Source organism: Alternaria postmessia (assembly GCF_024291825.1).
Source record: "Alternaria postmessia strain BMP 2775 chromosome Unknown scaffold_57, whole genome shotgun sequence".
Lineage (NCBI taxonomy): Eukaryota > Fungi > Ascomycota > Dothideomycetes > Pleosporales > Pleosporaceae > Alternaria > Alternaria postmessia.
The window spans coordinates 144,458-169,559 of record NW_026260130.1 but is presented as its reverse complement, the minus strand read 5'-3'; the positions used below and the strand labels follow the sequence as shown (position 1 = coordinate 169,559).

Sequence of the window (25,102 nt, the reverse complement as noted above, 5' to 3'; positions counted from 1 at the left end):
GTCTATGTGTACGGAGTGGCAATTATAGCTACGTTAAGAAAATAAACACGTGTTTTGTGTGGGAGTGCTGAGATTTGTGAGTGATCAACATCCCCGGGTGATCAACATCCCGGTCAGCTAGCTTATACTCGGACCAACAAACCTCTGTCTAAAGTACTTACAGCCTTCATCTATATGATCGGAGCAGGCCCAGCCACAGCCAGAGTCTTTGTATACGCGTTTCTGAACCCGATGCGCGTCATGACGTGTGCCATGTCGGTGTTATTTAGGGTAACCAGGACCCCACCAGCACGTCCTCTCCAAGCACCCCATCGGCGCGCCAATTCGACTTGGATACCGTGCTCCAAGTTTCGCCGAACGAGGAAGCCCATCATCATCCACTTGCCAAGGTCCTCTAGCACGTCCAAATCTGTCATGACGCCTCCTTGTGTTGGTCGGACGTATATGCCGTCAATATACACTTCCTCTAGGCTATTACAGCCGAAAATTGTCTCCAGTTTGAAGCGATTAATCACCTCAGGAAGGGGAAGCGATTTGCGCTCATAACTTGTGGATTCGTCACATATGCTTACCTTGTCGACATGGAAGGTCATGTCGAGTTTGCGCAGCTTTTTGCAAACGATGGCCAAGTCTAAGCTCGAGTTGGTCAGAGCTGGCGAATTGCGTCCATGATTGAACCAGTGCATGTGTGGAAAGTTGAGATGTCTCACCGCCTCTTCACCTCCGTTACCCGGAATCGCCTTGAGGAACTTGCTAAACCAAGTCGCAATTTTGAAATCCGTGTTGCGAAACATATACTTCAGATTGAACTGCTCGGTCCGTCGCAGCATCATAACGAGGACTTCCTCGTGCATTTGATGGCTTACAAATGCAAGGTTTGGCAACCAACCCATGGGACATCGACCTGTACTAGCCTCTGGGAATGCTTTCGCCTCTTGATTGTCGCAAGCAATAAGCTCCCAGGGATACTTCCATGTGCAGCATGGGTTACTGAACTGATCGTAGTGCTGGTGCTTACTCAGGCGACCAGCATCACTCTCGAGCAAGAGGTACACGTGCGTGATATTCTCCCGGAGCTCCCCAGGCAGGCTGAGAAATCGCTGGAACCACTGGTGGTCTGGGCAAACATACGAGACGCAGTCCACCACTACCGAGAATTCGCGGAAAGCGGCAATCTTTGGGTCATTCCAGTTATCGAAGTCGTTGGCATACTCCATGTACTGTTCAATCGTCTCAACCAGATCTCGAAAGACAACATCTTCAACGCAACCGAGGCCATTGGTAGTTTCGTACATATATGTGACGGCTGTCGGGACATCGCGGTAGTCGAGTATGTTGGGTGTCCACCAGTATTGGTTCTGCCTACGGTCGCAGAAACATTCGTCACCCCAGCGTTCGGTCCAGACATGACCCCAAGCACACCAGAAGTAAGCATTCTCGAATGAAGCTACCATATCCAGAAAGATTATGTCTTCGAATGGTGTGTATCCCACATGGCGATATACTCTTTGCAGTGCGTCTGGCAAGGGCGGGTAGGAAAGCAGATCCATTGGCGTAGGATTGTAGGCGTACTTCATAGTCCTCATACCAGCTCTAACCATGTCGAAGAATTCTCCTTTGGCGGAGGGAGGGTTGTAGGTATGTGCTATTGACTTCAACCCAGCTCGCATCATCTTGAAGAACTCGCCGTCAGCCGACGTCTTCTGATGCTCATACTCGATATAACCTATGCATGCATGACTTAGACGTTGGAAGACATCGTCATCGTTGAAGCGAGTTTCTACCCAGTCTTCCACATAACCGGATTCGTTGGCGTACTCGATGTAACCTTCCGCGATCTTCCCAAGCTCCTAGAAGGCTAAAAGCAGGGATATGTTCTCGAACTGGTCCTTGGAAGCGGACTTTTCCTCGATCGTTTGTACAACATCTATGTAGGTTTTCTGGATATCCTCCTAGGATTCATCAGCAACCATACTAGAGGAGAAGACTGGAACTGACTTACTGATAAAGGGTAGTTAATGCTCTTGACCATTGGTAGATTTGATATATTGGGTTGAGAGAATTGTAGACCTTCAGGTTGAGTTTACTGGACCTGAAGAAGAGTAATACTACTATAAAGCTGGGATTGATATAAAGCCAAGAAGAGGGTGCCTGGAAAAGGGGGGCCCAACAGCAGCGAGTGCAAGCTGTTGATCCTCACGGAACAGTATGTACGTCTGTGCACTCTTGCCTGCTACGGCTCAGGCACTAGAAATATGTAATTCTCGGAAGAGTGAAAGGGAGTTCGAGTATAATGTAAGTTTTACCTTGTAAGTTTGTTTACATCAAGCTCGTTGGACAGCTTGTATAGATGCTAACATGTGCATAATCAGAAACAACAATTTACAGACTTTATAAGAAATTTCGAGGATGACGGATGTGCGCGCAATTGCAATACCATGGTTGCTATCCATTTCAGCCATGGTATTGCGATAACCCGAACCGACGACTAGCCACTCACAAATCCTGAAATCCATATTCTCCACATGTAAAAGAGGCTCTCGAATCAAAATGTCGCAAACGCAAAAGCCTCGAGGATGACATAAAACGATGTTGAATACTGTTAACTCGTTCTACCAACCTATTCTACTACAATCTCACCCTCTTGCCTTATGTCATGACTGCTTGCTCCCACCCAAACTGCATACCTGCCTCGCTGAAGCTCCCATGACTGCGCGGTAACATTCCAGACACTCAGATCGCGCCTGTCCAATGCAAATTCAACCTCTCGACTTTCGCCAGGCTGCAATAAACCTACGCGTTCGAAACCTCTCAGCTGCCTTTGCGGCGCATTGGGTACTCCCAAGTACAGCTGCGCCACCTCATGACCAGCGACCTTGCCAGTGTTGGTAATAGTGACTGTGGCGCGGTACAACACTTGCCATAGCCATGGATGACCTCCTTGTACAATCGGCACAGACGATGACGGGAAAGCAGAAAGACTCGCGTTCGCCACGCGTTCAACTGTCATGTTTGAATAATCAAATGTCGTGTACGAAAGGCCGTAACCGAACTCATACTGTGGTGTGATGTTCTGCGCATCGAAAGCGCGGTAATCGACATACAGACCCTCGGTAAAGTTCGATTGCAAGAAAGCCGGGATGGAGAGATCGACAGTTCCGTTCAGCAAATGGCCGTAATCAGACTCTTTCCGAGCGACAGTATATGGCAGGCGACCAGAAGGGTTCACATCGCCATACAAAACATCGGCGATGGCGTTGCCACTCTCCTGGCCAGGGACGCCGGCGAAGAGAACGGCGGTGATGTTTGGATGGTCGATCCAGGCGTCTACGGTGCGGATACCAGCGTTGTGAATCACAACGATCGTGTTTGAACAGTTGGTAGCAACGTTGTTGACGAGCTGGTCACTAAACTCGTCTGTGAGTGAAGTGCGATCGAAGCTTTCTGATGCGTAGGCGTTGATGAAGACGAGACATGCATCGGCGTTGGCGTATACAGTTGGGTTTACACCGAAGAAGTCCCATCGTAGTGTTCCGCGATCTGCAATGATACGGTCTTGGATAGCCTTGAAGGGACTGATCACGTATGGCGGAGTGCTGGAGCCCGAACCACCTGCTGTGATCAAAGTGCCGTTGAGTGTATTCCAACCGAAATTCTCTTCGTAGCCGCCACCGAAGCGGGAAGGGTTGTTCCAAGGCTGAGCTTTCACTTCAGCGTCATAGCCATAGATGTTCAGAAAACGAGGATTGCGAAGCGGTAGGGTGTTGTTGAAGTTCTTGACCAGCACGGTTCCGGCAGCTCCAATTTCTCTGATGAGTGACCCATGGTCTTTGCGTACATCCACAATCTCGTGTTCTACGTTGTATGGGTATACAGCGTTTTCTGGGAACCCTTCGTTCTGGTTGAGATAGAACCACGCTGCAAGAAGTCGTGTATTCATGTCATCCAGTCTCTCCGTTGTTACGGATCCATTGTTGACAGCGTCAGTAAGATTTCCGCCCCAGAATTTAGCGACTGGCATCACTACGTCAAGGCCTGCATTCGCTGAAGCAACACCAGCATGTTGTGCGTCCCAATCAGATACCTATAGGTTATTAGTGACGTCTTGGTAACAGTCGGTATAGTACATACGACAAAGCCCTCAAATCCTAACTCTTCCTTCAGAATGCCATTGAGAAGCTTGCTGTTCTGACATCCGTATGAGTTGTTCACACGCTGGTATGAACACATCAGCGAGCCTGCTCCTTCGCGTAGGGCGTCCATGAACGGCCACGCATAGAGCTCGTGTAGTGTACGGTCGTCTACATTTGAGGAGACTGCCTCGCCCTCGTCACCGGGGCGCCGCCTATACTCTTGCTCTTGCGCAAGCCAATGCTGTTGGTGCTGTCAGCTTCTGATTCGTATGAACACAATGGAATCGCATACTTTTGGTGTAGCAATCACGCCCTCCTTTTGTGTACCTCTGGTGATAAGCGCACCGCCAATACCGGCAAGGTACGGGTCTAGACGTAGGCGTACGAACTTAGTATCCGTGTCACATGCAGTTCGTATATGGACACTTACCAGCACCAAGACCTTCCCAATTCCTGCCACCGCGCACGACTCTTCCAATAGGGCCTATGAATGGTCCAAGAGCAACATGAATCCCTTTGCCTCTATATTCTCTACCAAGAGCATGACCGTACCTGAGCATCAGGTCCCTGTCGAAGGTTGCTCCAAGATGAATGCCAGCAGGAAATGATGACACAAACTCCTGTCCTCGCACACCTGCAGGAGCATCTGCAAAGCATAACTCTGGAATCTGGAGACGGGGAACAGCGCCCGTTTGGCCTACACAGGGCCCAGAGACGCCATGTGTGAGATTCGACTTCTCTTCCAGTGTTAATTGAGCCACGAGGTCTTTCGCACGAGCATATGCTGACGCCCAACCCGACGAGGTTGTTCCATTACCGACAGCTACGTACGGTTAGTTTGTTGATTCCTCGACATGATCAAAACACTTACGGCTGGGATATACTGGTGGGCTAAGTCCGTATAGCGGTACTTCGGACTCATTGGTGTATCCTTGCGAGACTACTAGATTTGGCAACAGAGCAAAGCTCGCTGCGACGGCACTGGAGTACCTCATCTTGTAAATCCCTCGTCTTCGACAAAATGTTTGCAGCTCTCAGAATCACGCGAAGCTAAATACTCTCGAAAATTTTACATGCTTTCGCAATTGACCTGCGTCATTCGGGAAAACAACGGGCTTCCATCACAACCTCGTGACGAGCCCTCCGCAATGTTACCGTTCTCTCCAACCGTTCTCCGCATTTCGTCTTGGCGGAGAGGGGAGAGCGGATACAAGTGTCGATGGCTGCTGTATGAAGGATGGCCGACCCGACTGCGTCGTTGCCGAGAGGCTAGCCTCGGCGGCGAATTCTTCATCGCATCGCCCCGCTCTGCATTTCTCGAATGCACAACATCTCTATTCATGATGAGCATGCTGCTTCGGTCCTGAAAGTATTTCAGAGGCGCAAAGCGAATTCAGATGCAAAAGGCAGAGAAGTGCACGGAGACCCGTCTTTCATCTGAACTTTCCAACTCGGGGGCAGGACAGATACAAACCACCGTAGCGGTCGTAGCATCGTGATGCATGGCCTGAGTACCATGCCTTCATTTAGTACGTATGTACACGACTCAGTCGTCTCCCCTTTGCTCTGCGCTATCGGGAGCTGGCGCGTGGGACCGCTCCGGGTATCAATTGCCCGAACTCCGAAATAATTTAGTGTATCCGACATGATGTCGTGCTTGAAAGCTTCACCGAACGTCGAAGTCAATTTCACCTATTATAGAGCAGCCTAGCGATATGATGACGGAACGATCCGGAAAGCCTTGGTTCAGTTCCTGGGTCTGACGCCTGTTTCAGCCTGGCAACGGCGACACCTTGGTGCCTCAGGTTATGTCTCAACACCGTCAACACGTGGAGAGACAAGCATAACCCCAGCCGTTCCTAATTATCGGGACGTCAGCACCATCAATGCGCGAGGATGCATCTTTTGTATAGCGGATCGCAGCATTCCGTGGAGAATCCTCGGGGTTGCTAGCCAATCACCATGCCGCAACGGCTCGAATGCTTGAACAATGAGCTGCGAGGCTAGAGGCAAGGGTACAGATAGAAGATTCTGCTGAGGCACTGGTCTCTACCTTATGTCCCGTTACGCGTCGGTGAGCAGAGTCCCGCGTGGGATATGCTGTGGCGCGTCAATATCGAAGGTTCTGAATCAGGTGTGCCTGCATGCTCAGGCACAACCAGCCACCTAGGTTGTTTCCACCCCCCTCCAGCTGCGCAAGGCATCACAACAAGGCACTCGGCTCCTGAGACTCCGATTCTGTGTACGATATGACGTTTGCTCAATAACTATGCTTCGTCCGCTCTTGAGCAAGGGATTTCTATCCGTGTCTACCACTCACTCGTTTAGACACCACCTACTTTCATCTAGCGCTCTGTGAGCAGCTGCCAGCTGGACTGTGCTTATACTATACACTCATTGCAGGTTACTTGCTTCGTTGGCTTCGTGTACAAGAATGGGATATGGCAAATCCATCCTACTGTCATTGAGGGTCCTGGCCCTCATCATAGCGTTGGGGTCGCTAGGATTAGGTACTTGGTGTAAGTATTCAAAGTCCTCAACTGAATGTATCAATGAATGTTCCTAAACGATTTGTTTAGCACAATTCATCATTCGCGATATCAATCGCCGTGGTACTGGCATACTCGAGATGGTCCAGCCAGAACCGCAGCAGGCGCAGCTTTGGAAGGATTACTTCACTGCGGTTCTAGCGGGCGCCATCAAGATCTGGATATCGATCGCCTGTGTGCGTAAATCAACTATTAGTCTATTAGAGCGTGCTAACAACGCAGGCCGCCTTTGCTTCACTCGCCGGAATTATTATCGTCTTAACGAATATACTCCAACGTATGCGCATAGCCTCATCGGTCATCATTCCTATCGAAAGTCTCTGTATGTGTGCCATGGCCGCAGCCCTCGGCGTGTCTCTCAGCTTCAACATGAGTCTCGAGACTTTCAGCAAAACACGCCTCGACACCGCTACCTCTCCAGATCTCACAAAGTTCGCGATGCTGGTTGATCTCAGCCGAGGTTACACTATCGCAGCCGGCGCAGGATGGTTCCTCTTCTTGGTCACATTCATTACGGCGACGATTGACGCATGCCGTCGCGCTCGAGAGAAGGAGAGCTGCTCATTTGAACCCACGGCATCGGCACTCGGCATGGGTCATGGATATGCCGCTGTCGTCCCACCTCCTTCACGTAGTCGCGTCCCAACTATGTACGACCCGCGTATACCATCGACTTTGTTTGAGCAAAATGCGCATGGGCGAGCGTCAGTAGGCAAAGATATTGAGATGGGGCGTGCAGACTCAGTTCTCAGTCAAGAGGGAAGGATCTCGTATGAGTTTGAAAAGGAAATATCTGGGCCACTAAGTTTGGAGAAGCCATCCAAAGTGCAGCAAATGCGACCTTCACGGCCATGGAGTGAAGCACATGCAGTACAGAATGGGGACGGAGTGATACATGCCATGTAGATCTGATCAAACTCTCGACCCTTAGATAGCTCGACACTCGTTTTGATAGTACAAGAAGAATGATCGAAACACAGAAGATTGTTGTGATAGAGCATACTTGAAGCAACGCCTAATCACGTGACCGTGTGTCTAGCGCGTCAGATTAGCGCGAAACGCATGCCCTGCGTCATCGCCAGTAGCAGCGTGGCGCGTCAAACCGCGACCATCCACTTTCCACATCCCAATCTACACGTCCCAAAACAAGATGGCCGGTTTCAAGCGTGGTGGTGCCCGAGGGGGCAGCGCATTCAAGAAAACTTTCCCAAAGAAACGTTCCTCGCCCGACGCTGATGACGATAACGCGGCGCGCGCGAGCAAGAAGACCAAGGCCGGAGACGACAACGACGACGACTCTGTACCAGTGGTACCCGAGCTCAAGACAGACGACAATGGCGATGCATATGTCAGCGTAAGTTGCACAAGGAAAGGGGAACAAAGAGAAGAACGGAGAGGATAGTGCTAAGGTGATCCTAGCTAAATACCAGCGGAAAACGACGCGTGACTGTAAGCGACTTCAACAAGAGCACACTAGTTAGTATACGAGAGTACTATGTTACCGATTCTGGAGAGACGAAACCGGGCAAGAAGGTATGTGCTGATGACTTAAGATGTTTCGATCCTGTCTTCCCCTCTACGTGTTTAGATGATGATAGATTTACTGACGGTCACTGTACACAGGGTATCTCACTTACAATCGATCAATACAACGCTTTGCTCGCTTCAGCACCTCTTATCGAATCTGCGCTTGCGAAGAAGGACATACAGGTCGTAAGACCGGATTATGAGGGTGATCTGGGTGCAAAGATTGGGGAGCACGAAAAGGAAGAGGAAGAAAATGAAGAGAGAGACGATGAGAAGACTGCGAAGAAAGAAGAAGACGAGGATGATGATGATGATGATGAGGAGTAATAGTCAAACATTCTCCGGGCGCACTGCTGCACTATTGTTCACACACGACTATAAATATGGTCATGCAACAGTAGTTCGGACAAGTCGAAAGACACATGACCACGGCAATGGGAACAAAGAACGAAGGCGATCGTTTCATTACGCTCAGAGAAGAGCCTACGTATCGACTAAAGTTATAAACAAGAACATGTATGTAATCAGCAATGTTACTCAAGTGAGGTAACCAAACAAACTCCAGGCCGATAAACCCAAATGCATATCCGCCGATAGCTTCCCCTAGCGCCTATGTAACCTCAAGTAAAGAACTCCGAGTGGAAAACTCAACACTCCTAAACGTTCGTCGAATCCATCATTCCTCGTGAACCCTCATCAGATCAACAGGAACCAAAGCCAACCAAACTCCATCGTGCCGGGGCATATACACATAAGCCATCAATCGTGCATCGCGATTCTGGAGAACACGCCACTATCAAGCTCGACATATCAGTCGGCGATGCCAACTCTGAAACCCTAGGAGGGCGAGTCGAAGCTTCAAACCAAAAGACACGGAGCGAGACATCAGAGCGTAGGTAACTCAGTAATCGTTAACAGATTTGGTAGGTGTTGATTTAACCGACAGTGCTCGCCTCCTCCTCAGCCTGACGTCGGAAATAGTCAGCATCGACTAAGGAGTTACTGAGGTCGGCGGTAGGTAGATCAGTGCCAACCCCGGAGTCGCTAGGTGGAGAGTAGTTTTCCTTCATCTCTTCCCGGACGGCATCAACAGCACGAACAATTTCTGACTGAGTTGGCAGGTCGACGTCGTGGTCAGCGGTGGCGGTCGAGATCTCCGAGCCAGTGACATCCGAGGGGTTGATAGTAGCCGTGGGCTCATTGTCTTCTTCGTCATCGGAATACACCGACCCTTCCTCGTCGATGGGCTGTTCGCCACGAGCAGCAGAGTGAGCCGACTGCGCACCGTATGAGGTACGGCGGTCGTGATCAATGTCGCTACCGGTCATGTACGACGAACCAGAAGCGTATGTGTACTCGCTCCCTGTGCCGCCGAAGCTGGAGCGTCCATCGTAGCCTGGTGTCTCGCCTTCAGCATAGTCGCGGCTGTCGAGACTGTAGCGACGCTCAGTGCCGGTCTCACTCTGTGCATCTTCCTCAATGATATCGTGAGATATCGGCGTCGTCTCGTGCTCATCTTCCTCAGGTAGAACACCGTTTTCCTTGTTGGCGATAGCGGCGCTGGGACGACCACCCCAAGACCCCTTCCGAGAGTAATTGCTGGTCTTGACAGAGTGACTGCGGCCCAGTCCGCCAGCTTTGCTATTAGCTGGAGTCGAAGTTGCCGGGTAAGCTTGAGCTCCATTGGGCGCGTTGCCGCTGATTTGACTGAGAGACAAGATACGGCGCTGTGCTGGGTTGGCAGGCGCCCCGCGGCGAATAGCAGGGCGAGGCTTGAGCGCAAGAGAGAGTCCATTAGCTGCAGTGCTGGGAGGGGGCATAGCCCTGGCGTCTTCGTTCCCAGCTTCTGCGTTCATACGCTTCTTGAGTTTGGAAGCATTCTTCGACCCACCCTTGGTCATCATCAGAGCACGGGAGTGATCCATGATACCGTTCAAGATGCGACGCTCCAGTGCATCGGCCTTGGTGTCCATGAAGTGCAGTTCCTCTCGACGAATGTCGAGCGCAGTGTGAAGAGACGAGACCTCGCCAGTGAGGCGCACCTTTTGGTTCGCAAGGTTCTCGCGCTCGGCTTGCAGACTTGCGACGGCAGCAAGGAGGGAGTCTTTCTCCTCCTTGAGCTCTGCCATGGTCCGATCTTTCTCTTCTTGCAGTTCAGCCATGACGCGTTCCTTCTCTTCCTTCAGTTCTTGCACAACACGCTCCTTTTCGGCCTTCATCTCCTGGATGTCCGCAAAGAGCTGCTCCTTCTGTGTCGCCTTCTCGGCTCGCAAGCTTTCCAAGTCAATCTCCAGCTGCTCCTTCTGAGTCGTCCTGCGTTCAATGAGCAGACCAAGTTCCTCAGCTTCGCGTTCCTTAGACTCATTGCCGTCGGTAATAAACTGCGTCTGCTTGGCAACGAACTCGCTCAGCTCTGCAGCGGTTATCTTGACTTGGGCGTGGATCTCGTCTAGCTTCTCAAGGTTTCCTGCCGATTTACCTGCCTCATCAGCATGACCGAGGAGCTTGTCAAGCTTCTCATGCACCGCGCCGTCATCGTAATTTGGCGACGGTTCAATCGCAAGCAGCTTGTCGAGTTTCTCTTGCACAGGTGCATCGTCGTACTTGTCCGGAAGCTCGATAGCTGGAGCTGGCGCAGGGAGAAGCTTCGGCAGATTGGCAAAGTGCGTTTGCAATTCTTCGGAACGAGCCTTAGCTTCTTCGTTCCAAGCACGAGCGTTCTCATCTGCCTCTTCCTTGGCTTTCTGCGCGTGCTCATAGTGAGCCTTGACCAATGCTTCAATCTCGTGCAGGGCAACCATGAACTTGGGATGATACTCAGTAATGTTATCCTGGATGTTGTTGAAGACGTTTTCGACGTTCTTGATCTCGTCACGAGTGTGAGAATGCTCAGTCTTGTCGTCGAGCTTCTGCTCCTCGTACTTGGTGATGGTCTCGTTCTTTTGCTCCTCAAGCTTGGCGATGTACTCGATTTTCTGCTCCTCAAGCTTTGCGATGGTTTCAAGCTTCTGCTCATCGAGCTTTTCCATCAATGCGAGTTTCTGTTCTTCGTACTTCGCAAGAGTTTCGTCCACCTTGCTGATGACGGCTGAGGAGTCGGTCGTCCACTGGGTAGAGGCACCTTCAAATTGGGAAGTGGCACCTTCGAATCGATCATTCATACCCGCGATAGTAGCGCCAAGAGTATCGATGGTCAGACGAAGCTCGTCGGCAGTTGCCTTGGTGCTCTCGAGCATCTTCTCTTGTTCTTCTGACTTCTCCTTCATGACCTTTGCAAGTTCGTCGGCCAGGAGTTGAGCATCGTCGTACTTCGCCATGAGCGTGTTGAATTTGTCCTCTAGGCTTTCTGTGAAGCCTGCAACAATGGCGTCCTTGACTTCATCGTGCTTCTCAAGATGAAGTGCCGATTTCTCCGCTTGGTCGTTCTGGAGGCCCTCGATAGATCCGTGAGCGCGCTCGAACTCTCTCGAAAGAATCTCCATGAGTTCCTTGACATCAGCGGTGACGTTGTTAGCACCGATAGTCTCCTCCAACGTTTTGAAGGAAGCTTGGAGGCCTTCGATAGGACCACCTTCAATGAGGTTGGTCTTGATCTCCTCTCGCATCTCATCCAAGGCAGTCTTGACTCCAGTGATATCTTCCACAAGTTGAGCAGCTTCAGCGCGACGTTCGTCGAAGTTGGTGGCGGTCTTCATGATGTCTTCCTCGTAGGTGTCCTTCATCTTGTCGTGGCTATCGCGGAAGTCGTGGATCAAGCCAGTGAGTTGTTCCAAGTCAGCCTTGGAGGGGAGCTCTTCTGGATCCGGGATCTTCAGGTCGTCGAGTTTAACCTTGAGATCGTCCACGAGCAGGGTTACAGCGTCGATGTCCGCCTTGGTTGCTTGTGGGTTGGACTCGTCATCAGCCTTGGCTGTCTTCATTTCGTCAAGAGCAAGTTTAATATCGTCGGCAATGACTTGAATGACTGTAACGTCGGCCTTCGTCGCGCCTTCATCCTCGAACTTCTTCGCGAGCGCCTCCAAGGCCTCGGATGTGGTACGTACGACGATCTCAACATCCTCCAAGTTCTCCTTGGTGACAGCAGTGGCTGGGTCGGGCAGGACGAGCTCTTCGATCTTGGCTTTGGTGTTTGCGAGAAGAGTCTCGATGGCATCAGTGTCTTCTTTTCTAGCGACACCTTCCAGTGCAGGTGGTGCGGATTCCCGATCCTGCATGACAAGGACAGCAGCTTGCACGTCTTTCAGGAGTTCTTCGATAGCAACCAGGTCCTCCTTCATAGCGGATCCAGCTGCCACGGCAGCAGGTTCGGATGATGGCACTGGCTCAGCCCTAGCAGCATCCATGGCTTCGACCTTATCCTGAATCTGCTCCAGCATAAGCTCCATTCTCGACAAGTCGGCCGATTGCTGAGGAGGCAGGGTTGGTGACGGCGGGAGCTCCGCTTGCGTAGCTTCCTCAACAATTTCACGTGACATTGACTCTCCACCTGCTGCTTCGTTCGCGAGAGCAATCTCGTTTCCAGCAGGAGGAAGAGGAACATACTCTTCGACATAAGTTTCCTGCCTTACGCCTTTGAGCATGTCGATGTCGTCACGCAACGCGTTCAACCCTTCCTTGAGCGTATCCAAGATCTCGTACGATACGCTCATGTCGACAGTGTTCTCCGCCATTTTGGAAACGTCGGCCCTCAGACCATCGAGACCCTCGTTCATCGCATCCATGATCTCGCTAGTAGCAGACGCGTTGCGGTCGGGGGTGTCGAGCTTCTTGTCCAGATGCGATTGAAGATCGTCGAGACCCAATTTGAGGGCTTCCAGGACCTCCTCGGTATCAGCCCGGTTGTGTTGTCTGGTGACGTTGTCAGACTGGCGGAGAAGGTCCAGCTCTCCGCGGAAAGCTTCTAGGAGTTCTTCGTTAACGCCAGCAGACTGGAGGTTGGTCTTGATATCATCCAGTGCAGCCTTGACAACCATGATCATCTCGGCTTTGTCGTTGTCACTGGATGGCACAAGGGCATTGCCAAATGATTCCTTCAAGGCCTCCAGTTCGCCACGAATGAGCGCGATGTTGTCCTTTGAAGTAGTCTCTTGGGATGTGTGCAAACCGTCGATGAGTTCCCGAATAGCGTCGACAATGTCATCTTTCTCGGCTCCGCCACCGGATTTCGTCAGTGAGCCGCCCAAGGTCTCCCGAAGATGCTCGAACTCCTCCTTCAGTGATGCTAGCATGTCGTCGTTCGATGTAGTCGCAGTCTGCTTCTCGCCCATCAAAGTATGGAGCCCGTCAAAACCGGCTTGAAGCTTCTCAAGGATATCGTTCTTGTTGCTGGAGGTATCGCCAAGAACAACTTCCTTCAGCTGATCGAACTCGTGCTTGATGGCCTCACTGATGTCATCGTTAGAGTCATCATCTTCCGATCGAAGTGCAACCTGTGACTTCATCTCGTCGAACCCAGCATTGATGGCAGCGAGAATCTCTTCGTTGTTCTTGGAAGAAGGAAGGAACTGAGAGCTCAGCTTCTCATGGAGGTTCTCGAACTCAGACTTGATGTATTCTACCATGTCACCACGGCTCCAAGCTTGGTCTCCACGAGGACCTTCGGCGACGTAGCCTTGAACATCTTCGCGCAACTTGTCGAGTTCAGCCTTGATGACGTCGATCATTTCGCCATCCTGGGTGATCTCTCGGGGCTGGTTGACAGAGCCTTGGAGGTCGGTACGGAGACTGTCCAGTCCCTCACGAAGGGTTTGGAGAACTTGCTCGGTTTCACGCCCGTTGGCTGAAGAGAAACCTTGGAATTGGGTGTTCACCTCGTCTAGCATAGACTGTAGACGTTCCATGACAGCATCGTTGTGAGCCTGTGAAGCGCTTTGTACAGCCTCCGTGATGCTTTCTTGAGGGATCTCAACTTCCATTGGCGCAGGTTGTTGCTCAGAAAGCGCTTGACGAATCACCTCCTCGAGCATTTCCCTTGACAGAGCGTCCGTTGGCGGGTTTTGAGCTGCAAGTGCAGGTTTCAGTTCCTCCAAAGACTCTCGCACGGCCATAAGAACTTCCTCGCGGATCTCGTGGACCTCGTTAATAGGAGGAGGGAGCTGAATCTTCTGCAATGAGTCCTGGAGCATGGTCTCAATCTCCTCCTTCGTGACGGCGCCGGAGCCGTTGAAGTCTTGTAGGCCTTCGCGAAGACATTGCAAAATCTCATCATTCCCTAAGCCGACCTGTTGCACTTCGACGTTCGGGTTTATCTCGACGCCGTCAAAGGCCTCTCGAACAGCACTGATGATTGATTCTTTGTCGACAGCTGCAGCTTGGGGTGTTGGTTGATCCAAGCCGCGTTCTGCCAGTGCTTGCTTGACGACGTCGTAGACCTCGTTATTGTCGACTGTGGTGCGCGTCACGACAGATGACATGGATTGCCGTCTTCGCTCACGCATGACTTTGTCCATATGGTCTTTAAGGTTGGCAAGGCCCTCTTGAACGATGGCGTTGATGTCCTCGTTTGATGCGCTCGAATCAGGCCCAGCTTCGACTTGCCTGGCCTGTTCTGCTTCCTCAACCTTGCGAGCAAGTTCCCGTCCCATTCCGAGTACCTCACCGCGGAGATCTTGGATGAGGGTCTTGGTGGCCATTGTGACACACCCTGACTCGGCGACACTATCCTTGATCTTACGGAGGAACTTCAGCATCTCCTCGCTCACAAAATCGGCAGCCTTTGGACTGGAATAAGCTTTGCTATCAGCGGATATCGTCCGCGTCAAGGCACCGGATCCTGGGGAAGGCTGGAACGATGCCGATCCAGGAGCTGCTGCATTCATAAAGCCACCGGCTGAGCCTTGCTTGACGAACTCGGCCAGCTCAGTAACCTTCTTGGCAGTCTCTCCCGTGGCCTTGTCGACTAGCTTCTGCAGACTCGCTACCAGGCGCTCTTGACCATCCTTGGTTACCATCTCGCGTATGATCTTCTCCAGCATTGCGACACTAGCGGCTCCCTCGACAGAGTATGGATTCGGACTACCGATGCGCTCGTCTGTCCATGGGCTGGTGGGTGCCATACGAGGGAAAGTGAATTGCTTCGTTGGGGTCATGTGAGGATCTTGGAGGTTGAGGCTACTAGAGCGAGAGGTGTCGCCATTCATGGCCGCTGCAGCTTGAGCTTGCTGCTTTTGTGACATGGTGGAAAGAAGATCTTTCAGCGACTTGCGGATGTCTTCGTCGCGGGTGTTGGTGGCTTCCTTCAAGCTGATAAGATCAGTGGCATTGTCCTTGCTCCGTCGGCTGAGCTGCGACATGTCTTTCTGCAAGCTGGAGACGATGTTGTTGATGCTCATGAGCTGACTAGAGATGTTATCGAAGTTCTGCGGCGGCGGTGGTCCATGGACTGGTGCAGACGCCGGAGCTGAAGCTGGCGTAGCCGCAGGTGAAGAATGCGCTGAGCGATTGGTGATGTTCGATAACGGCGGGTCAAGCATGTGTTGAGGAATGGTCATACTTTGCAAGGCCTGCATTGTGGCAGAGGGTGGTGTGTTCTCTCCCAGGATGGCCCTCTGGCTAGGCCGTAAGGCAGGTGTGTCTTTGATCTCGAATCGTGATGCTGGTGTAGGAGTGAGTTGTCGGATAGGACTCACGTCGGCATCCTTTCCAAAGTAATCCCTCTCGTAGTCCCTTGACATGGGCCGTCCTCCCCTACTCGATGGTCGCTCGCGTTCGGGCGACCGCTCGGGCGACCGGGCATCGAGATAGGCACGCTCAGGTGAGCGGTTGTCAAGGTAGCTGCGTAGATCACGAACGCTGCCCGGCTGTAATGACTGCATGCGCTTGTGCTGTGTGCCTTTAATCAGAGATCGCTCGGGAGACGTCTGCAACTTCTGTGGCATGGGGTTAGTAGTGTATGAGCTCGCTGGTAAACTCTCTCGCGCCTTCTCTTCCAGCGCCTTGGCCGCCTTCATGATGGCCGCAGATGTGTTTGGACGAACGCCGAGAGTGGGTGAGCCTGGGTTGAGAGGTAATGGCGGAGGTGCGCGGTCTGGGTCAGCACTATCCCACCTGAAGCACGGTGTTAGTGGCACACGGCGATGGGTTTACATGGCGGTGAGGAAGACGAACATGGGGATCATCCTGTCTTGTGAGAACGAATGTGAGTGTCTGACGAGTTCCCGGTCGCGGGAGACCTCTCTGTCTGATGAAGGCATTATGGTATGTGGTCTGGTGTGTGCTCAACCCAAAATGGTAGTTGTGAGGTGGAGAGTGGGAGCGAGTTGAATTGAGAGCGCGTGAGTAGAATTGGGGTATACAGCTGAGGGTATTGATCGTGAAAAGCTATCAGCGATCCAGCGCAGGGTATATAATAGTTCGTGATATCGTGGAGGGTGGGAGTGTGGGAAAGTGGACTGGAGATGCAGGGCGGGCGGTGTGTTGATCAATAGCTTGGGGTTTGTTTACGTGCACTGGCCAATAGGCGATGACGATGGAGGCGCGACTGCCAACTCAGCCGTCGCTGGGGCAGCAATGGCGCGAAGAGGATAGCCCCGTTACGATGATACGCCAATTGCTTGCACAAAGTTGGATAGATCTAGCAAACCGACATTAAGGCGAACGCTTTTAGCGGATATCATGGCCCCTTCTAGTCGCGCGTTGTTGACCGAACTGCGGTTGCCATGTGCCCTGGATGTGTGGCGCGGCGGTGTGGCGTCTTTACCGTAACTGTCGGAATTACGTACCGCCGACCTTGCATCCGCCGCATCTCCATGTGAGCTTGTGAGCTCAACATCACCAAACAGTTCCATCTCTGCCACTCCATCGCACGCTCCACCTCACGACCCGCGCGTACAAATCACCTCAAATCATCGCGTATACCACCAGGACTCAGTGAACCACCATGGCTGTCCCGGAAACGAGCTCGCGGATAGCGGAGGCGCAGAAGCTGGCCAAGTCGGATCCCTCCAAGGCCGAGCAGATCTTCAAAGACGTCCTATCACAAGATCCAGGCCAGAATGAGACTGCTATCAAGAACTATGAGAGTGCTTTGATCGGGCTTGGTGAGCTGTACCGTGACCAGAAGAGGGTGGATGCGCTGGCGGAGCTGGTCAAGCAGGCGCGGTCCATAATGTCGTCCTTTGCTAAGGCGAAGACATCCAAATTGGGTAAGAAGATATGACCAGGTACACATTCAAGCGCTTGCAGCTAATCGTCGCAGTCCGACAACTACTTGACCTGTTCACCGCCATCCCCAACACTGTCGACATCCAGATCGACGTCACCAAGTCATGCATAGAGTGGGCCGTGTCAGAGCGGAGAGGTTTCCTTCGGCAGAACCTAGAAACCCGACTCGTGTCCCTGTACATGCAGAAGCAATCCTATTACGAAGCCCTCACACTCATCAACAGCCTACTGAAGGAGTTGAAGCGCTTGGACGATAAGTTGGTCTTGGTCGAGGTTCAGCTCCTCGAATCAAGGGTTTACCATGCATTGGGCAACATACCAAAGGGTCGCGCTGCCCTCACATCGGCACGGACTTCAGCTGCTTCAGTCTACACCCCGCCTCTGCTGCAAGCCGGGCTGGATATGCAGAGTGGTATGCTGCATGCAGAGGACGGCGACTTCAACACGTCGTTCTCCTACTTCATCGAAGCTATGGAGGGGTACCACTCACAAGACGAAGAACAGAAGGCTACTTCAGCACTCCAGTACATGCTGCTGTGCAAGATTATGCTCAACCTTGGAGACGACGTCACCTCGCTCATGACTTCCAAGCACGCTGTCAAGTACGCGGGCAAGCGGTTAGAGGCCATGAAGGCCGTAGCGCGAGCACACACCAATCGCAGTCTTGAAGAATACGAGACGGCCTTGACCGACTACCGTCAGCAGCTCGGCAGCGACCGCTTCATCACCTCCCATCTCCGACGCCTGTACGACAACATGCTGGAGCAGAACCTGATCAAGGTCATCGAGCCCTTCAGCAGAGTAGAGATTGACCACGTCGCCAAGATGGTCGGGCTCGACACGATACAAGTTGAGCGCAAGCTCTCGCAGATGATCCTTGACAAGGTCATCATTGGAGTCTTAGACCAGGGCGCGGGTTGTCTGATCGTGTACGACGAGTCAGAGCGTGACCAAGGCTACGACGCGGCACTCAGTACACTTGAAAAGCTGAGCAACGTGGTCGATGTGCTCTACACCAACCAAGCCTCTCTGCTGGAGTAAGACACGTGGAAAGGGGAACTTTGACAGCTCCCAAAGCGATGTACAATAGAAGCATAGATGGTTAAGCATGCTATACCTGCAATGCGACTAGCTAATAACGATGACATATGACATGGTAAACCATTGCTTAATTGAATTTGTGTTGTGCCTCGAGGATAACATTAACCTTGCTCCGCTAGAGCACAGCAGAATAACATTACCTATCGCTCATGATTCAGGTCGGCTATACATCGGCAAGCCATCACATTAACCTTGCTTCTTTTCCCCGAATATATTGTCTTGTACTATCCGGCAGCGAGAAGGCAGCCTTACCGAGCCGGCACTATACATATCCCCGTCTCATTCGCTAATCCTTGGCGATCTACATCCACTCCATAGCGGATCCACACAACAACGATATATCGTCTTCAGATAAATTGACACGCTCAATGATGCTGGTTTTTGATTTGGAATCACGGACAAGGGGACAGTATAGGCGGAGATATGAGGAGATATCTAGTGGCGATGAGAATGTGTGTATAAAATGCCATGTCCGTCGCAGAAATCATAAGTGCAAAGCAGAGTGTTTCTATCATTCTTTCTGGTTTATTTCTGGTTTATTTCTGTAAAAGCATCTTGCGCGCTGCCCAAGATGTACTTCACCACCGTAGCCACAGCGACATTCCTCACTCTCATCCCCAGAGTTCTTTCCCATGGCCTCATTACCTCACCCCCCTCGCGTCCCACTGGTCCCACTCTAAACTCTCTCTGTGGTCCTGCCATCACGCGCACTATCAACAATGACAACACCTCGCATGTCGAAGGCCTCCCCGAACTCCTAGCCGCCCCCTACAGCGCCTCCACCTGCAACCTCTGGCTCTGCAAAGGCCTGCAATTCTCCGACAATCCTGCCAACAACACACAGGTATGGTCAGCTGGCCAGGTGGTCCCGCTCAAAGTATGGATTCGAATTCCGCACGAAGGGTCGGCGAACGTGAGTATCGTGGATACGAAGCGAAACGAAATTGTGGGGGATATGTTGAAGGTGTGGGAAGAAGGGTATGCCCCAGGAAAGAGCGAGAGCGACGTTCCCATTGGACAGAGGGAGTTTAGTGTAACGATTCCCGAGGGATTGGAAGAGAAATGTGCAGTGGCTGGTGACTGTGTAAGTACCATGAGCGCACTGGTTTTGGCGCAATGATGCATATAGGTTGCTAACTAGAGTATAGGTGTTGCAGTGGTGGTGGTATGGAAATGCTGCGAAGCAAACCTACGAATCTTGCGTTGACTTCAAGATCGCGAAAATGGGAGCAAAAAGAGATGCTTTTGGTCGAGCGTTCAAGGGATGAGATTGTAGGCCTACTGTAGAGTGCTTTGACTCAGATCGTATTAAGTTCCGGAAGTTTAGATTCTCGAGATCACTACATACCTAAGTACTCAGTCGCACGATTAGGCCACATTCTCTTAGTCCTCAGACGTCTTTTTCTTCGCCGCCATGGTAACGATTGACACTCCCAACAACATGCCACATACAAATAATGTCATGAAAGTCGCTGCGACCATGGTACAACAGTACTTCTCACCCTCCCGCCTCCGCCTCGCCTCGATTTGAACTTGGTTGTCACATACCTCGCAATGCGTGTGTGGCTCGGGATTAGGTCGTAGAAAGTTGGTGATTGTCTGTGCCAATGTCTCTGGAGAAGAAGAGATGGCGGGTGCTGCGATCGAGGAACTTGTATGGTTGTGAGATTGAGCGTGAAGTTCAATGTCGTGGTCATCGGTTTGGGGAAGAGTTGCGTACTGGATAGCAGTTCAATACATTAGATAATTTACAGCTTCAAACATGGTTGAATAGGATGGCTTACAGCTGAAGCTGATCCCGAGGGCGCACATCGGTTCACAGGATGGTCGTTGAATACTTCTTCGTATGCGGGTGCAGCTTCTTGTGGGGTAGTAGGGATACCCATTTCAGATATTTTGTGATTCAGTGGTACCTAGATACTGTTTACTGTGTGAGGGTGTAAAGATTAGCCGTGAAACTAAATGCGCGACAGCACCACTATATGTCTTTCAGCCTGCTTCTGCCCGATTTTGAGGAGCTTCAAGGCTGGTTGTGAGACTGGACGCCTGACGGGACGATAGGGTGTAATGACAGGCTGTGGAGGCTGTGCTTTCGGGTTGCAGCCAATAAAAGCGATGCATTCAGATAGGATGGTGAGGCTGCGTAAGCTGGTGAGCCACCATCGTCTGGCCATCGCATACATTGTATTGGCTGTTTTGGGGTTGGTAGTGGATAAGCACTGCAATCTTGTTGCTAGATGCACATGTAAGCAATGACGGCACTGCCATACCAATACGCTAGGCTCTACCCTTTGCTTGGCCATACATTTAACGCTTTCCGGCAATTTTCATGTAGATCATGATGTTTTTCGTTATCCAAACAAAAGGCAGTCTCGAATACGAGGAAACCGAAGCATCGCAACCAAGTTCTGACAACCCCCTCACTCCGCGACCTTGATAACGATCTTACCAGAAAAGTTACCCGATAGTTGCAGATCGAATGCTTTCTTCGCGTCCTCAAACCCGAAAGTCCTGTCCAGCATGACATCGAACTTCACATTCTTTTCCTCAATAAACGCATTCATGTCTTCGAAATCCTTCTTCGATCCAACAGAGATACCCTTCAACTTTGCGCCCTTGCCCATCAAGGCGATGAGATCAGATGGCTTCCAGTCAGCCTCCCAGCCAGCAAGGAAGCCAACAAGAGAAATAGTCCCGCCACGGGGGCATAGGTAGCCGATTTCATCGATGAGGGAGCCAACGCCGGTGTTGTTGACGACGAAGTCAACACCACGACCATTCGTGATTTCCTTGATCTTGGCGGCTTGATCATCGGTTTTGTAGTTCAGACCGCGAACCTTGTCGCTGATCTTCTCTTGGATAGCTTTGATCTTGTCATTTGAGGAAGACGTGATGATTGGTGTAATGTTTCCGGCGAGACAAAGTAGCAGGGAGAACATAGAAACACCGCCCGTTCCTATAGACGGTGAGTATAATGATTTGAAAATCTGGAATTTTTGCTCGTACCTTGGAGAAGGGCACTAGCGTGCTCCTGCACAGTCTTCAATGAGTCCAATGAGTCCAATGAGTTCCAAGCAGTGACGCCTGCGCATGGGAGCATCGAGCCCTGTGGCTGTTTAGTCTGATGTTTTCATGTATACTCCCTGAATCACTCACCTCCTCCCACGACAAGTTCTTTGGTAAGTGTACTAGGTGCTTTGCTTGGTAGATACCATACTGCCTCAGTGTACCTGGGCCGTTCGCACCGATAGCCACTGAAACGCCATCATCGGTTGGGTGAAAGTCGCCTTGGCTGCAAATCGGAGCAACGACATCTCCTATATGAAAGTCCTTGACTGCAGACCCCAGCCCAACGACCTCGGCAGCGCAGTCGGAGCATGGGATGCCTTGTTCAGTGATAGGGACCGGGTACTCCTTAACCAGCATAGCGACATCACGGTAGTTGAGCGATACGGCGTGGATCTTGATGACCACATCGTTGGGCCCGAGGTCCTTCTCTTGAGGGAGCGTTTCCTGGCTTTTCTCAAGAGTGAGAGGGTTTTGACGCGAGGCACTGTCTTTGCCTGCGCTGCGACGGTAGGCTGTGTAGGTAGATGGGTAAGACATGGCTGCAAGTGGGTCTGGTGAGATTGTCTTGGATGGCTGCGTAGATGGATTTGATGGATTGAAGGTCGGTATCGCAGGACTCAGTGATTGATATAAAGGGCAAACCCATACGCCCCTTCCAAGCAGTGTATGGATGCTGATCAATCATTTTGTGGTACATGCTTCGTCCGATGGAGCGAGCGTCACTCCTGGAAGGCGTCATGTAACAAAAACTAGGACTTTGCGATTTGTGAAGGTACGCTACATCAAGCTCGAACGCGTTCTATCGTCGAAACAGTGACATCAATCTCCTAAACATCCCAAGTAGCTTAGTCGGGCCTTCTCAACACTTCGTAGAACGGGAAATTTACGAGTTGGAACATTTCCATGTTACTAGTACGCATTTTCGCCTGCGGGGCAGCGGAGTGGAGCATCACTCCGCTTCCGATCTTTTCGGTCCGCGCGCTGACTATGTACCATCGATCCTCCTCAACTTTGGCATTGCAGATTATCATCGAATTTGCGCGAGATTACAACCACAACCTGGATTATGTCGATCTATACATCTAAGTACCAGCGATGCGGCGAAACCCTGCGAAAAAAGGTAGCTTACCACCTATCGCCTCTGCGATTACAGAAAGGCCGTCTATCCGTTGCGCAAACTCACAAAGGTAACCACATGGCAAGCCAAGAGTCAATACTACCACATTCCAAAAGGCAAGGGACTACCATAATGAAACAATGTAGAAATCATGAATAGCATTTTCTCGCGCAGCGGACAATCCTCTTCGATATCCTGGAGGCACAGGCGATGAAGCGATCGGACACAAAGATGAACTTCTTGGATGGGGTTGATGCCTTGTTTCTGAAAGTGGAGAGATATGCCATGGAGTGATTTCGAGGGCAGATCTACAAGAGAGAGTGCTTGAGGGTGAGAGGTGATCTCTGTATTGAATTCTTTGAAAAAGAGAGTATATACACAAAAAGGTGTAGAGTAAATGAGTGGATACATCATCGCCGATCTCGAGATTCCAAGCAACCATATGCTCTTCTAAGATATCCCATTTCCAACTTACCATTTATCCCATGTAACCCATCTAACAAGCGGCGATATCAGCAGGAGTGTAGATACAAGCGGAGCTAGGACCCTCGCTGATCTGCTTAGGCTCAGCACCGGTATCGTTGCCCTCAAACTCCTCGCAAATAGCCTTTGTATCCGTGATACAAGAGTTGGTGATTGTCGCAGTATCTCCGTAGTTGGTGTTTATGCCAACGAAAGTAGCTTTTCCACCCGTAGCCTTCACACCGTCGATCTTGACATGGCGCTCACCCATCGTCTTGCAATTACCGCACGACCGGTATAGCTTGCCGAAGTCAGAGACAGTGAAGCCGCTGACTGTAATTGTGCCGGCACCGTTGTGTTGGATGACTTTGTCGGATGCGCCCATAGCTCCACCACCAGTGACTGTGCCATCACCGTCCTTCTTGAAGGTAAGAGCGTCCTCACAAACATCTTCCCACCAGACGTTCTCGATAGTGCAAGGACCTTGGCAGTGTACACCTTCGATCTGATCGGCACCGATGATGACGTTACGGAGAGTGGCGCCAGCTGCAAGAGAGAACACTGCATCGCTGTCTCCTCCTTCTGATTGTCCTGTGCAGGATACGCCACGACCGAAACGTTTCATGCCACCATCGAACTCGCCTGTTACCATCATGGTCTTGGTAAGGGTTGATTCGCCAGCTGCTGCTGGCATGGTGCCGCTTGCTGCAGTACCACCAGAGGCAGGTACCGTGGAGTTACCCGATCCAGAGCTTGGTGCAGAGCTACCGCCTGAGCCAGAAGAAGACTCTCCACCTGAAGACGAGTCGCTACCGGAGGATGATTCGCCGCCTGATGATTCACCACCTGAGGAAGACTCATCACCAGAAGAAGAGTCGCCGCCTGAGCCAGAGGACGAATCTCCACCCGAAGAAGAGTCGTCGCCAGACGAGGAATCGCTGCCGCTGCCGCTGCCGCTCTCAGTGCCTGAGCCAGACTCCGAGCTCGAATCGCCACCCTCAGTTGGAGAATCTGCCTCTTCATCCCCACCAGAGCTCGAGCCAGAGTCACTGGACTCTTTGTCATCGGATGTGCTATCGTCGGAGCTACCTCCAGTGCTGTCGCTTGCGTCGTCAGAAGACTCGTCGCTAGAGCCAGATGAGTCTGAAGTGTCTTTCGATTCGTCCGTGGAGTCGTCCTTGGATTCAGATGAATCCTCTGAAGAGTCTGTAGAGTCCTCTTTGTCGTCATTGGAACTGGACTTTTTATCGTCCTTACTTTCTCCAGAGGTCTCCTTGTCGTCGGACGGATCAGAGGCTTTGTCACTTCCGTCGGACTTGGCTTTCCAGACCCAGTCGAAGAGTTGGCGTTTAGTGAAGGCATGATCGGAGACGAGAGACCTTCGCTTGTTGTCGTTTTCGTTCTCGTTTCCAGGCAGGTAAGTGGGAATCGCAGTCATTTCAGGATTGGATGGCTGACCACCAGAGCCCGGGAAGCTCCCTGTGGGAGCACTGCCATCAGTAGGGAAAATACCAGAAGCACCGCCATATTGTTGGCCACCCCGTCCCGCACCGTTCTCCATGCCATTGCCGGGGTGCTTTGCGCCATGGTTGAGGCCATTGGCCTCTGTACCGTTGTGGTGACCACCACGATGACCACCACGATGACCGTGAGCGCGGGTAGGAGCAGGGGCAGGAGCCGCAGAGGCGGAGACGATCAAAGCCGCGGTGGCGACAGTGGAGAGAGAGAAACGCATATTTTATAGGTTTTCGAAAAGGTTTTGGAAGTGAATGTTGTAAAGAAAGTTGAAGAATGAAGGTATTGTCCAGCAAAGATGACACAGTCAAGAAAAGAAGGGTGACCGGCACAAAGCTGTAGAAGACAAAGAAGAGAGTGAAAGTGTAGGAGGCAAGGAAGAGATCGTTGGTCCTGATGAGGATGAGGATTTTGTAATGCGCTGGCTTCAGACGCCTTTATAGTCATCCTGCCTGGAGTGATTACTC

At 51.5% G+C, this 25,102-nt stretch overlaps 8 protein-coding genes across 8 annotated transcripts; 4 read left to right on the top strand and 4 right to left on the bottom strand.

The window, feature by feature from the left end:
* Positions 1-170: 170 nt before the first annotated feature.
* Positions 171-5,128, bottom strand: J4E82_007878 (uncharacterized protein; the record flags this gene model as incomplete). The annotated part of the gene is made up of 7 exons (XM_051734119.1): positions 171-1,850; positions 2,071-2,092; positions 2,688-4,084; positions 4,132-4,374; positions 4,426-4,502; positions 4,564-4,956; positions 5,005-5,128. 7 exons carry the CDS (start codon positions 5,126-5,128, stop codon positions 171-173), a joined length of 3,936 nt encoding a protein of 1,311 aa, XP_051586176.1.
* Positions 5,129-6,567: 1,439 nt separating this feature from the next.
* Positions 6,568-7,588, top strand: J4E82_007877 (uncharacterized protein; the record flags this gene model as incomplete). The annotated part of the gene is made up of 3 exons (XM_051734118.1): positions 6,568-6,652; positions 6,713-6,858; positions 6,905-7,588. The coding sequence occupies 3 exons, from the start codon at positions 6,568-6,570 to the stop codon at positions 7,586-7,588; spliced, it is 915 nt and encodes a 304-aa protein (XP_051586175.1).
* A 244-nt stretch (positions 7,589-7,832) lies between these two features.
* On the top strand, positions 7,833-8,536 carry J4E82_007876 (uncharacterized protein; the record flags this gene model as incomplete). Its single annotated transcript, XM_051734117.1, has 3 exons — positions 7,833-8,036; positions 8,102-8,215; positions 8,306-8,536. The coding sequence occupies 3 exons, from the start codon at positions 7,833-7,835 to the stop codon at positions 8,534-8,536; spliced, it is 549 nt and encodes a 182-aa protein (XP_051586174.1).
* A 608-nt stretch (positions 8,537-9,144) lies between these two features.
* Positions 9,145-16,158, bottom strand: J4E82_007875 (uncharacterized protein; the record flags this gene model as incomplete). Its single annotated transcript, XM_051734116.1, has 1 exon — positions 9,145-16,158. The coding sequence occupies one exon, from the start codon at positions 16,156-16,158 to the stop codon at positions 9,145-9,147; it is 7,014 nt and encodes a 2,337-aa protein (XP_051586173.1).
* Positions 16,159-17,087: 929 nt separating this feature from the next.
* Positions 17,088-18,412, top strand: J4E82_007874 (uncharacterized protein; the record flags this gene model as incomplete). Its single annotated transcript, XM_051734115.1, has 2 exons — positions 17,088-17,352; positions 17,406-18,412. 2 exons carry the CDS (start codon positions 17,088-17,090, stop codon positions 18,410-18,412), a joined length of 1,272 nt encoding a protein of 423 aa, XP_051586172.1.
* Positions 18,413-19,043: 631 nt separating this feature from the next.
* J4E82_007873 (uncharacterized protein) lies at positions 19,044-19,740 on the top strand (the record flags this gene model as incomplete). Its single annotated transcript, XM_051734114.1, has 2 exons — positions 19,044-19,556; positions 19,621-19,740. The coding sequence occupies 2 exons, from the start codon at positions 19,044-19,046 to the stop codon at positions 19,738-19,740; spliced, it is 633 nt and encodes a 210-aa protein (XP_051586171.1).
* Positions 19,741-20,892: 1,152 nt separating this feature from the next.
* Positions 20,893-22,078, bottom strand: J4E82_007872 (uncharacterized protein; the record flags this gene model as incomplete). Its single annotated transcript, XM_051734113.1, has 3 exons — positions 20,893-21,428; positions 21,479-21,578; positions 21,629-22,078. The coding sequence occupies 3 exons, from the start codon at positions 22,076-22,078 to the stop codon at positions 20,893-20,895; spliced, it is 1,086 nt and encodes a 361-aa protein (XP_051586170.1).
* Positions 22,079-23,154: 1,076 nt separating this feature from the next.
* J4E82_007871 (uncharacterized protein) lies at positions 23,155-24,855 on the bottom strand (the record flags this gene model as incomplete). Its single annotated transcript, XM_051734112.1, has 1 exon — positions 23,155-24,855. One exon carries the CDS (start codon positions 24,853-24,855, stop codon positions 23,155-23,157), a length of 1,701 nt encoding a protein of 566 aa, XP_051586169.1.
* Positions 24,856-25,102: the final 247 nt, after the last annotated feature.